This window comes from Notothenia coriiceps, unplaced genomic scaffold (genome assembly GCF_000735185.1).
Source record: "Notothenia coriiceps isolate Sejong01 unplaced genomic scaffold, NC01 NC01_scaffold00037250, whole genome shotgun sequence".
Taxonomy (NCBI): domain Eukaryota; kingdom Metazoa; phylum Chordata; class Actinopteri; order Perciformes; family Nototheniidae; genus Notothenia; species Notothenia coriiceps.
The window spans coordinates 7,502,940-7,515,450 of record NW_011369951.1 but is presented as its reverse complement, the minus strand read 5'-3'; the positions used below and the strand labels follow the sequence as shown (position 1 = coordinate 7,515,450).

Genomic DNA, 12,511 nt, shown 5'->3' with positions numbered 1-12,511 from the left:
CCAGAATGCCTTTTAGTCACTGACATGATCATCACATAACAGCCACATCGCCGAGGGCTGCGAGCTTTACTGTTCCACCGGGTGCAATGGTGACAAAACTGGCATGAGTCATACCTGAATAAGGTACACCCTATCCATTATACTGCTGCAATAAAATGTCAGTGATAAATATCGAACCGAGGAATTCATATTGAGGGATTTTTATGACTACATTTTGACATGATGAAACAGTGAATCCCATTGGTTAAATTCAGAGAAAAATATCTATAATATCCTCATTTTATTAGGCCGTTTTGCATTTTTGTATGGCACTTTGACAGCATAAAATAGGAGACTATTCTTATTTCTATTCTTCACACAGCAGATGTGTGGACATTTAATGGAGGGTAGGGAATTAGCTTATATAAAAAGTGTGTCTTGAAGAAACCATGTGAAGACCTGTCAGTGAATGTATAGTCCTCCTTTGAACTCATTTAATTGAGGTGTTTCATTTTGCCCCGTTGTTAGGTTCCCCACAGTTCTACGGGATAAGGGAATAATAAAAAGATGACACCCTGGGAAAAAGAGAGACAACTAAAGTGTTCAACCAAAATATGTTGTTTGTTAACTCAAAGATTAAAATCCTAACCAGCTAACAAGTTATTAATTGTGGAGAATTTCCTAACATTATTCAAATGTCTTACACAGAGACACTGCAACACACTAACCACTATTACACAAAGTAAAGGGTTACAAAAACAGGTCCAGAATGGCAGTGGTTGCTAATATGAATAGAGTGGTGCAGGAATGAGTCCTTAAACCCGGGAATGTGTTAGCATTTTACTTCTGGTTCCCTCGTTTGAACTGAACTGTTTTTTGTATGTATTCGTGGTAAGAGGCCTGTGGTTAATAAGCTGAAGAGACTTCACGTACGAAGCGTAATTTAAATGCACATTATAGTCGTCTTTTTACCGCATGGAACTGGGTCGTAATTAAACAAACAAAACAATACAAAAACAGAATCATTTCAAATCAAGATTATAAAAGTTAAATTCAAAGAATATTTAACTGTCTCGCCAAACGTAAATATTTACCATAAATAATAATACACCTACATTAAATGGCTCTTTCACTTATTAATCCATGATATGGCGTTTCATCACGGCAGTATTTAGTTTAGACAGTAGCTGCCGGGTCCCGCATGAGTTCAGCCCCCTCCTTTTTTTAATACATTTGTTTTGCTTTATACCCCAATTCAGCACTTTTGAATCAGGAAGTGAAATAGAGGGATGTGAGGGCATGACTTGAATGGGTGATCTGTTTGGTATTTTCAGCAAAACACTTCATAGACATGTTTTTTATATATTTGTATATATCTGAGACCTATGCTATCGCCTAAAAATAGCATGATAGGTGACCTTTAAGTAAAAGTAGAAGTACCAGAGTGTAGATACTCTGTTACAAGTAAAAGTACAAAAGTATTAGCATCAAAATATACTTAAAGTAGGCTACTCATGCAAATTGGTCCATTTCACAATAATTTAATATGTTTTGATTATAATTATTGATGCATTAATGTGTTTATCAAAGCTGTTAATTACTTTGTATGCTGCAGATTAGCTTGTGAATGTTACTCCAGGTGTAACTAAAGATTATTTTAGTGTTGATTATATTTCATATCATTTATACAAATCTACAAAGTAAGTCAATGTATTAAATACATTTAGTGGATTTGAAGTAGATTAATTAATTCTGATTTGTAGTGGGGTAGAAGTACAGAGCAGCAACACATTGAAATACTCCAGTAAAGTCTCTCAAAATGGTACTTCACTACATTACTTGAGTAAATCTACTTCGTTACTTTACACCACTGTACACCAAATATATAAATGCTGATAAATATTGACAGCTGCGACAACCCAGAAATGCACCGCGGTTCCCATTATACGTTAAGCACAGGTAAAGTGCCTCATCATCACCTTAACTATACTAAACAACTCCTATTTACCCCCACACGTTTGTCAGTTTAACTAACCGGTAAATAAATAAACATGTCGTTGACTGAAAGAGCAAGACACTTACCTGTGTTGAGATGTATTTTTAATGAAGAGAAGACAAGCAGCGTGCCAATGAACAGGCTGTAGTTGATGTTAAAAAGCTAATAATATCTACAGCCAGGTAGCGTTAACATGAGATTAGCCGTTGGGATAAGAACAGGTGATCAATACCGTGGTTAGCTAACCAAACTAGCTAGCTAATGTCTGTGATAAAAGAACGGAAATGTACAAAAATGTATATAAGAATAAATGACTGATTCGTTTTTTCAATCTCCCCTCTTCTTGTTGTGGTTTGTGTCTCATTCAGGAAGTTTTCTGCCTGACAAAGCTGAAGCGAGAGCCAGGGTGGGCGGTGTCGCGAGCTGTCAGTTGGTATCGCAGAGTCGGCCGTCTGTAGTTCGTTCGGCGAGTCTGCTGCGTCGGTTGCCGTTCTGATGGCCACCAAAAAAGACTACAAATCCCTAAAGTGTGTACAGGTGGGGTGTTTTAACCAGATGTTGCGTTTACATAGCTACGCACTACCTTTTCCACTTCCTAAAAAAGCGAACAACAAGGCTCTCTGTCCTCGGTAGGGTGGTGTATTTATTTGGAGTAAAAATAGCAAGAACGACCCGAAATTAACTGCCGCACTGTGGGACAAGATAGTTATCTTCCCATGTCAACTACTTCCAGCTTTAAACTTTAAATCAAAACGCCTCGGTTTTTACATATTAACGGGAATTCTTAAAAACCTTTTCAAACTTTATTAATTTAACAATATAACTGGTTATTTTCTCAAAACAAACTAGGCTAACCGTTGTAGAAGGGACATGTTAGGCCTAGCTAGAATCCATAGAAATTGAGGTATGTGAAATGAAATGAGCAATTGAAAAAATCAAATGATTTTTCTACACATCTATATAAAAACGAAGAAATGGAAGGTAACTTTAGACTTTAGCAACTATTTATAAGATAAGGGCAAACTATTGATCGTTCAATAAAGCAAAGACGGAAACAGGAACAAGGAACTATTTCGTTTCACGTTCATACTCTTTGGCAGACGTTCATTGGACCAATCAGTGTAGAGAGGGGGCGTGGTCTGCGGCAAACGATCAGGCATCGAGCTGCGGTTCTGGAGGAGAGCAGCAGAGAGACACATCCATCCATCAAACCAAACACCATTTATCGGTAAGAGACGATTTTTTGTATTTTGTCATAACCTACAACTGGTTCCCATACTAAACCTGCACTGGTTTATTTGAATGAAATGACAGGACAACAAACCGTAAATGTTTATTTTTTGGAAGAAAACAATTACCAATTTCTGAGCTTGTCCATAGAATATTGAAGGTGTATGTTGGTGTAGCAATGTGCTGTATTTTTTTTAAGGTGCATTATAATAGGGGTTATGACGCTATAATCAACATGTGTAGGTTTTTAACAAGGGGGAGGGTGGAGACGCAGATTGGAGCCAATCCTATTTCCATACGCGTTTTGACTAAAGATATTTCCCGTGTCCACCATCCAATGCTGTTTCACATTTTGTTTGTGGGTTATAATGGTAACTCTGGTTTTTGTATAGTCTCTTCCATTAGAAACACGCTCAGTGCAGTGTGGTTCTTGTCCTTGAAATACAGGCAAAGGCGCAGTGAGTGAGTGTGTGTGAAGGCAGATTGTAGTAGCCGGATCCCACCGTATCCCCACCCCATACACAAACAAACACACACACACACACACACACACACACACACACACACACACACACACACACACACACACACACACACACACACCACTTGTTATTCCTGCATACAGGTTTGTGTAGATGTTTTTTGCTGACAATTCATGGTAGGTTGAAGCTAGTTCAGAAATAAAAAAGAGATCAACACAACACATCTCTTGTAATTAAAACTTAAATATGATATGTGAAAAATGGTATTGCACCTCATGTTATCTCATGAGACACCATGTGAGCAAAAACATGGTCAATAGGAGCAATTCAGTGCTCATTCTTATGTCTCACCCTCTCAATCCACCTATGATCTCTTTATCTCTGCAACTAAGATAATGACCTCCTAAATCCTCATGTATGCACAGAGTTCCATCAGATCCATATTCAGAAAAAACATCCTTTCCAGTCATCATCTCAATGCATTAATCCCATGTGCATCCGAATCGCTGGTTAATCTGGTTGTATCCTCCATATGCCCTCCTGTGTTGGTGTTGAACAGTGCGTGCGTGTGTGCCGCCTGTTCCCACAGAGCGCTGCATTAATTGCATTTCAATAATTAAATTTCTTTCAAATCAGCCTTGCACAACAGGAGATGTGTGTGTGTGTGTGTGTGTGTGTGTGTGTGTGTGTGTGTGTGTGTGTGTGTGTGTGTGTGTGTGTGTGTGAATGATATGACACCCATGGCAATGCATGATGCACAGGCTGGTTTTGCTTTGATCAATGGTGCCTGGCATTGGGAGGGGGGGGCAGCTCGAGGTGAGTTTGGGGATAAGGGGGGTCTGAACCTCCCACTGGTGCTGATGAAGACGAATGAGCTAACAAGACATGACGGAATTGCTTTTGCAAAGAGGGGGGCTGAATGGTGTATCGTGATATCGCATTGAGGGCGGCTAAACGGGCAGGTTGATTTATTGTTCCAGCAGCAGATAGCCACCGTTTTACTGCCCCTCCCTACTTATTCACAGAGACCCTTCGGTCTTTAATTACAGCCCCCAGCCTCTTCCATTCTCTCATCCATGTCCTTATTAGAAGAGTCATACCACACATCATACATCCACACAGAGGACAACAGTATATATGAGACAAAGCCTGAATGGGGGAGGATTGGTGCCCGAAATGTCACAGCCATGTTGATTTTGCATTCCGTTACCACCTTTCAGGCAGGAAAACAGGGATGAAATACAGACATCGGTGGAGAGTAATGAAGCCGGGGAACTGAAGGTCAAAAAAGAACTAGAAAAAAGATAAAATAGGGAATGGATTACATCGAGGAGGGGTGGAAAATGGGCCGATTAAGATATGTACATAATGGGAAAGAGATATGGGGGGATGACAAATGGAGAAATAGAGTAATCCTCTGAGAGTGGAGGAGGGGTAAAGATATGCTAAATGTTGGGGGAGGACTGTGAGTAAGGTGGAGCACGGTGGTCCAACTTGATGAATCCATTAAATGCTTTTTGAATTAGGAGAAGGAAAACAAAACAATAAGCAAATTAAGAACTGAAATAAGACAAAGGGAAAAGTTGGAAAGTGAAGAAAAGCCAGCCCAGCATCACTTATTGCTTCATGGCCAATTACAGATAAGTCTGTTTGTTGTAAAAATGAATATGAATAATCTAATTATATAACCAATAAGTGGACAAATAGCTGTGCAAGTCTACATTAGTGATTCTCTGCAGCGAAAGGGGGAAGATGAGAGGGGTAAGGCGGGGGGCCGGGGGAGGGGGCCATCTCACCCCACACAATTTATCACTGCGTTGCCATTCGCTCTTTAATATCAGCCTATTAAAACATTCATTGAGATGATTAAACAGCAATAAAATCTAACAAAATTTGCACTGACACTTTCAGTGCATGATTTATTGGGCCAGACTTTGCATGTGCTTCTCAGTCCGATAAACACAGAGACGGGGAAGATCAGATGCTGCTGCCACCTGTTGGCTGAGAGCTGAAAGAAGTTAGAGAATCTGCACTGAAGTACAGCATAGTACTGACATTTACATTGCATTATGAATACTTTTTCTACGTTTTTTTTACTCTTATGCAGCCCAGACTTACATGTTCAAACTTATTAATTGAAGGTATTCATTTAAAAAACTGTAAATACTCATATTTTGTGGAATCATTGATTTCACTTTGGTGAATGGCAAATGACAAAAATGCTAGACTGAATTTTGTTCACTAGAACGCCCCTGTATGATCAATCTGTCCTAATAGTTGTTAAAGTGACCACGATACTCAGTTTTAACTATGTATTGCAGCTATACAGTATGTGATTGTACCAAGTTTTAATCTGTGTACTAAAACACAAATGTGATATCACACAATTTAGGCCTAATGATGACCACGCAGTTTCATCATTCTAAATGCCAGATTACTTTCTTTATGCAAAATTAACTTGCATGTACTCATTTGGAAACAATCTTGCAATCATAGAGAACTGTGTCGCCGTAATACAAGTCAGTTTCTAACAATCCCATTCATGATCTAATTACTTACCATATGTTTTACATAATTGAAGGCTTTGAGGGGTCAGATTGTAACGATATGCAGTCCACATTTCACAGCATTATCTGAGGTGGAAGTGTTTTTGTGTTGAACCAGTGTTGTATTGATCCATATTGTTTATTACAGGCTGTGCGAGTGTTGATACTGTCCGGGAGGACAGGAGGGAGGATTACCTGGAAATGGTGCTATTGATCGGGGTTTGCCTCAAGAGAGGGCTACACGTCGCTTAACCCACCTGGGGCGCAGAGTATTGGAAAGATTCTGCACAAACAAACACCACCGGATACGTGCGCTTATGACAAACTCACTTTTTTTCACAGTGATGTGTCTGCTTTAGAAGTCATGTTGCTGGTGGGAAAATATGATGCTAAGGGAGAGTCATGACCTTCACAGATAAATAATTTCATTTATTTATCATTATATTTGTTTTTATTGCTTTTGTACTGTTTTTGTGAGGACCAATTTAAATGTAAAAACTGTTGTTGACATTTCTGTTTTGTACCAGGACGAGTCTAGGGTTACCTATAGTTTGTGTGTATGGCTTTTGTAATCTTTGAAAGTGTGTAAACCTCACATTTTTGTATCAAGACCTTAAGATCTTAAAAATAGACATAAACTGACATTCGTCAATGAAATGGCTTTAATTTATTTGTGCCAAAATATAAATTTAAGGTATTGAAATATTTTGTATTGAATTGGGCTATGTTTCGCTGTTTACATGTCTCTTGCTTTTGCGTCATTGCTTCATGTTCCACCTGTCTTGAGAAAGTGTTACAGTCACGTGCATCAGTAATTGAGGGTCAAAGGATGCATGCTAAACAGTAGGAGGCCAGCAAGGTTCTCAATCTACACTATGTTGGGTCCTTGAAATTTAGGGCATTGGGCCTGGAAAGTCATTTAAAAACGTCCTTGATTTTAATGTTTAAAAAGTGTTAACTCTGTATGTGTGTGTGTGTGTGTGTGTGTGTGTGTGTGTGTGTGTGTGTGTGTGTGTGTGTGTGTGTGTGTGTGTGTGTGTGTGTATTTGTCAATCAGCAGTGATTTAAATAACACTGACCCACTATCACCTCATATCACAGCTACGTGTATGCTGCCACGTGTGGTTTACATGAAGTCAGAGTAACGGAGTTCACCAAATAAAAAATGTATTATTTTTTAACATCAGGAATAATATAAGGAATTGTTATAACATATTGTGATGTATATGAGATGAATACATTTAGCTCGTTCTAATTTTGCAATTTATGTACACAATTGAGGAAAAAATACAAAAATACAACCATTAAGAAGCTAATAACTTTGAGGGGAGTTGTGTTCACACTTCGTTCCAGACATATATCAAAGTTGTTTAAACAAAATAGTCACATGACAGCACAAAAAGCCTCTGAATTGTGTCATCTTCCGTTTGTTCACTTGTCACACATAAATCCCAAAAATAATGCATATCCTTCCAAAAATATTTATAACTTGCACATTTTATACTGTTTGCCCAACTTGAGCACAGGGCCTGTTGGTTGACTCATCACTTTTGCGTACATCGTTTTATGGCCTAAAATAAAACATAACATGTAATTATGATTTAACTAGTGTATTCAATATGCAATAATTAATGTAATTATACCACTTGTTAATTACTTCCCAACACTAGTAAATGTACTGGGTATATATATAATCAAAGAAAAGGTAGGTGTGTTGATGAAAGGTATTTGCTATACTATATGTGCCACATTAAGACAAAATATTTCATATCGGAAGAGGTTTCTATTTCTCTGTCAACATGGCCTTTTTTATACTATAATTCTACACAATAGTGTGTTACTTGTGCCGCGCCCCCTAGCACTGCTGCCTTCTGTTAATTACAGAGACTTGTGGATTGTATTTAGTTACCCACCATGCTTTAGCAATGAAGGTCATCCCTCTACAATGAAGTAGTGATATCAAAGCTATTAATACAGATCAGATGCAGAATGGTTTCTGAAACAGAGAGACGCTGTGAGGATGTGGTACCCGGGCGTCCCGTCAGCGGCGTGGCTCCTCTCTGTCCCTCTGCTGGCCTTGCTGCTGCTCTGGCTCAGAAGGAAACGTCAAGGTATTAACGCATGTTTTTGTTCTTTGATTGGTCATTTCAGTCAGTGCATTTAACTGTATGAATACTTGTAGTTGCCTGATTTTTTTATATATGGAAACCTTGAGGTGTCTTTTTTGAGGGGAAAAGAAGTGTATATTCATGTATCAGGTCAAAAGGTCATAAATACAGAAGCATGACATGTTTTGGCATGTTCAGTAGTAGGGATGACAGTGCAGTTTTACAGTAATGGCCGAACAGGGGGAGGGGTTTTTGTGTTGTTATAGATAGCAGTACTGTGTCTACATCCAGATATCTATTTAAAGACAACTTCAGTGAGCTGCCTGCAACATTTACTCCCACTCACTGTTGTCACATTGATTGTTTTGTTAGGTCTAGAACTGCACTGTATCTAATTACTCAGTTTCATATATCCAGACTAACTCAATATAATGTGTCTGCTAGTGGAAGAGGAGTCAATTTAAAAGTAACTGACAGTTGTCTCATCATGGGGTTTGGATTTCCCTCGAAACAAAAATATTTTACGCCAGGAAATGTCAAACCAAGCACAAATGGGTGTGTGAATTACAGGCTATGAATTATAGGCTTTGTGAGTGGGAGCTATCAATTTATAATACCCAGCGGTCTTGTTTGTGTGCAACCATTTTCATCTTCTAGCACAAAATAAAACAATCAATCTTTAAAGAACTGTCTATTGTAAGTTGTTAAATTCAGAGAATGAATATGTTTCTTTGTTTTACATAGAAATATGTGCAACATTTATTTATGTGCTTTTCCCCCAGTACACAATCCTCAGTAACCAGCCTATCAGCTTCAGCTCATATAAAGACACCATAAGGCCAGTAGGAGTAAACTAACCTGACATGTTCAGATAGAGGATGTTACAAAGTGATCATGAGTGCTTTAGATGAGACAAAGTGTGGAGGAATAATGCTTGAGTGTTCTGTCTTTATAAAGGGAGGTTTATCATGTCAGTACCCTTTTGCCATGCACTCTGGAATGCCTTATGGATACAATTTGGGTTGCTGTTATGGTTATCCATTCTCAGGTTGTAATGACCTCTCAACATCTGAATGGGAAAACAAGCCGACTTCAAACTGTGATCAACCTGGGGTCACTGGTAAGCTTGACTGCATTACCTTGACAGGGAAATGTTAAAGACACAACACTTTCAGAGATCACCTTCCCATAATGTAATTGTATATGGTGCCCAAAAACACACTTTAATTGGTGTTGTACCTGCAGGTGCTGTGACAGCAGATAGTTAAATGCCTAACATGCCTTGCTTTGCTTCCCATGCCTTTCACTTCTCCAGCTAAACTTTGACGTATATTATAATACAAGCAAATCATATCTGAGTATAGTTTACCCTTCTCTCTTGTAAGGAGTTATAAACAAAAATACTGCCGCAGTCTGCAAAAGTAGTCTAACCAGGAAGTCAAATTTTCCAGCAAGACAAGGCCCCAAATTTAAAAATTATAAATAAAATAGGGATGACCTTGCCCTGCAGTGGTCAGTGTTCAGGATTAGTGTCAAAACTGCTGTTCCCTCATGGGCATGCATCTTGAAATGGGAACAATTGTGAAAAATGTATGTGCAAAGATTATACAATGTATTATTTCGTGTTTTATATTTAAATGTATAGATATTATAGGTTTTTCATTTTTTTTAAAGATAAGTGTGACAAAAGAATAAAAGTAACCCACTGTGATTAACAGATATGAGAGGCTGAATACTTTTAATAGCCTGTGTGTGTGTGTGTTGTGTGTGTGTGTGTGTGTGTGTGTGTGTGTGTGTGTGTGTGTGTGTGTGTGTGTGTGTGTGTGTGTGTGTGTGTGTGTGTGTGTGTGTGTGTGTGTGTGTGCGTGTGTGTGTGTGTGTGTGTGTGTGTGTGTCTAAATGTGCAACTATGTGTGTCTCGATGTCTGCCAAGTGGATAGTTAAGGTGGGCACTCTTGCCTCTGGTATTACTTTCCATAGCGCAGGCAGAGTTAGAGGTGAGAGGCTCCTTGTACTTCACACAGATTTACACTGAAGGCCTCTTTCCCTCAGCGGACTTCTGCTCCAGGACTATGGCACAACCGCCTTCCACCGACCCCACCAAGATGGGAGCGGGTCGGTCGATCGCCGTGCTTACCTCGGGAGGCGATGCCCAGGGTAAGTGAAGGCTGTCCAGGGTGGCATGTTAGCGTGGAGTGCTAAGAGCATGTGTGCTGCGTGTTTGCCTCAGCAGGTGGGAAGCTCCTTGTATCTCAACAGCAGGGTTTAGTGACAAATAGTGAAACATTGTTCACAAGTGATCAAGAAACCCTGAAATATAAAATAGTCATTGGTCGTTTTTGACAATACCTGTAGCCTACAAATGTCTGTATAGCGTGGGTTTAAGTGTTCTGAAAGACCTTAAGGTAGGTATAGCCTTGGAAATAAAAGTTTTACTTAAAGTCTAGACCATCTAAGTGTTATATTCAATCATAATTGCGTTCAGTTTTATATCAAATTTGACACGTGTATTTTTACTGGTGATTATAATACTTTAATGATATACCTATTGCTACCGAGTTACCTTGACCTTCTATCTCATTGAGCTAACTTATGGAAAAGGGCACAAGAATGACTTCATCTAGCGTCTAGGAATCCTGAGGCAGACAGCTTTCACCTGACCTTTAACTTGATGAGGAACATCTCCACTGTGACCTTTGGGAAGTAGGTCAGTTACCCCACCCAACCCTTAGCATCTTAGGGTGTGACACAGGGAGTTGTTCATGCATCTGTTTTTCTGCCTAAATCTTGATAAGACTTTACGGGACTTTTCTATAATACAAAACTTCAGAGTTTGCTAACCCTCACCCTTTTTCTTTTTTTCTCTCCAATATCGTCATTACAACTTTACCATTTTAGTCATCCTGATTTCCACAGGTCAATGTTTCTTCATATGTTTCTCCTTCCTCTCTCTCTCTTCAACACTGTATCTGTTATGAGGGCTAATTTTAGAGCTATGACCTTTCTGTCATGTGTTTGTAAAGCAGGGAGGTGACGTGAGACGGCCTTCCTTCCTTTTCTTTCTCTCCTCTACTCCTCTACACTGTAAATGGAGCTTCTCTTGGCAGTGGCACCCATAATGTTAATCTATCCACATCTTGTCCTTTAAGCGAACCCCTGCGTGTTAAGGGTGCCGGCCTATTTGTGTTTCTTGGAATACATTTCCACTATCACTGATCACTGTATGAGCACAAGGTGCTTTAATTACAATGTACTCAAACACTTTGCCTACAGGTATGAATGCAGCAGTGAGGGCCACAGTTCGAGTGGGAATTTACACTGGAGCCAAGGTGTATTTTGTCCATGAGGTAAAAACATGTTAAAATGTGTTGTTATCATTTTATTTTATTAATCATTTGATCTCTACAATGTCAAAACAAATTCAAAAACATTGTTGAAAATGCCCCTCATGTTCATTACTCCAGGTCGTAGCTTGCATGTGCTGTCTGTTCAATAAACTAAAACCACAAAAGTTATTCAAACAACATATAAACAGAACAAAGCAACACATGCTTACAACTGGAGATACTGAAGATAAAACCAGCAAATGTCTGCCATTCTTGCATGAGAAATGGCAATACATATTCTATTAGATTTGCTTTTAATACACAAAATGTGTACAGCATTACTCCATGGCCTCTCACACAATATCAACCTGACCTATAAATAAGCTGCAAATCCCAATAAAATTAAAATAAACACTGTTTTGACTGAAACAGATGTCAGAATCAGGATCAGAATTACCTTTATTAGGTCCCACAGAGGGAAATTTGCAGCGTACAGCAGGAAAGAGCCCACAGACGCTTAGTGTTGCATTATCTTACATGCGTTAAAAAAAGTACTAAGTTATAATTTTATAATTAAACAATATGCTAAAAAAGTTACTACGTTATAATATAATACCTACAATTATGCTAAAAAAAGAAAAACTTAAAGAATTACATAATTTGTTCAAAAAATACAGATCAAAAAAAATCAATTCCTGTAACAGTTCTTAGGCATTTAGCAGCCTCGTATATATTAGCAGTTATTAAAGATGGATATGTTTTGTAGAGAAAAAAGTATATATTGCACAGAAGCACATATCACATGTTTGACGGTATTAACAGCATGTACATTGTAGAGTCAAAA

General features: G+C 38.7%; 2 protein-coding genes across 2 annotated transcripts in view; both read left to right on the top strand.

Moving 5' to 3' along the window:
* The first annotated feature begins 3,092 nt into the window (after positions 1-3,092).
* The window catches only part of serpini1 (serpin peptidase inhibitor, clade I (neuroserpin), member 1), a 25,280-nt gene continuing 15,861 nt past the window's right edge, over positions 3,093-12,511 (top strand). Inside the window, exon 1 of the mRNA XM_010796131.1 lies at positions 3,093-3,203. The gene's annotated coding sequence lies outside the window, so the exon portion shown is untranslated. The remainder of the gene's footprint in view (positions 3,204-12,511) is intronic.
* Positions 10,307-12,511, top strand: part of pfkmb (phosphofructokinase, muscle b) — a 41,950-nt gene continuing 39,745 nt past the window's right edge. Inside the window, exons 1-2 of the mRNA XM_010796132.1 lie at positions 10,307-10,498; positions 11,615-11,688. Coding sequence (XP_010794434.1) covers positions 10,414-10,498; positions 11,615-11,688 — 159 coding nt within the window. The 5' untranslated portion in view covers positions 10,307-10,413. The remainder of the gene's footprint in view (positions 10,499-11,614; positions 11,689-12,511) is intronic.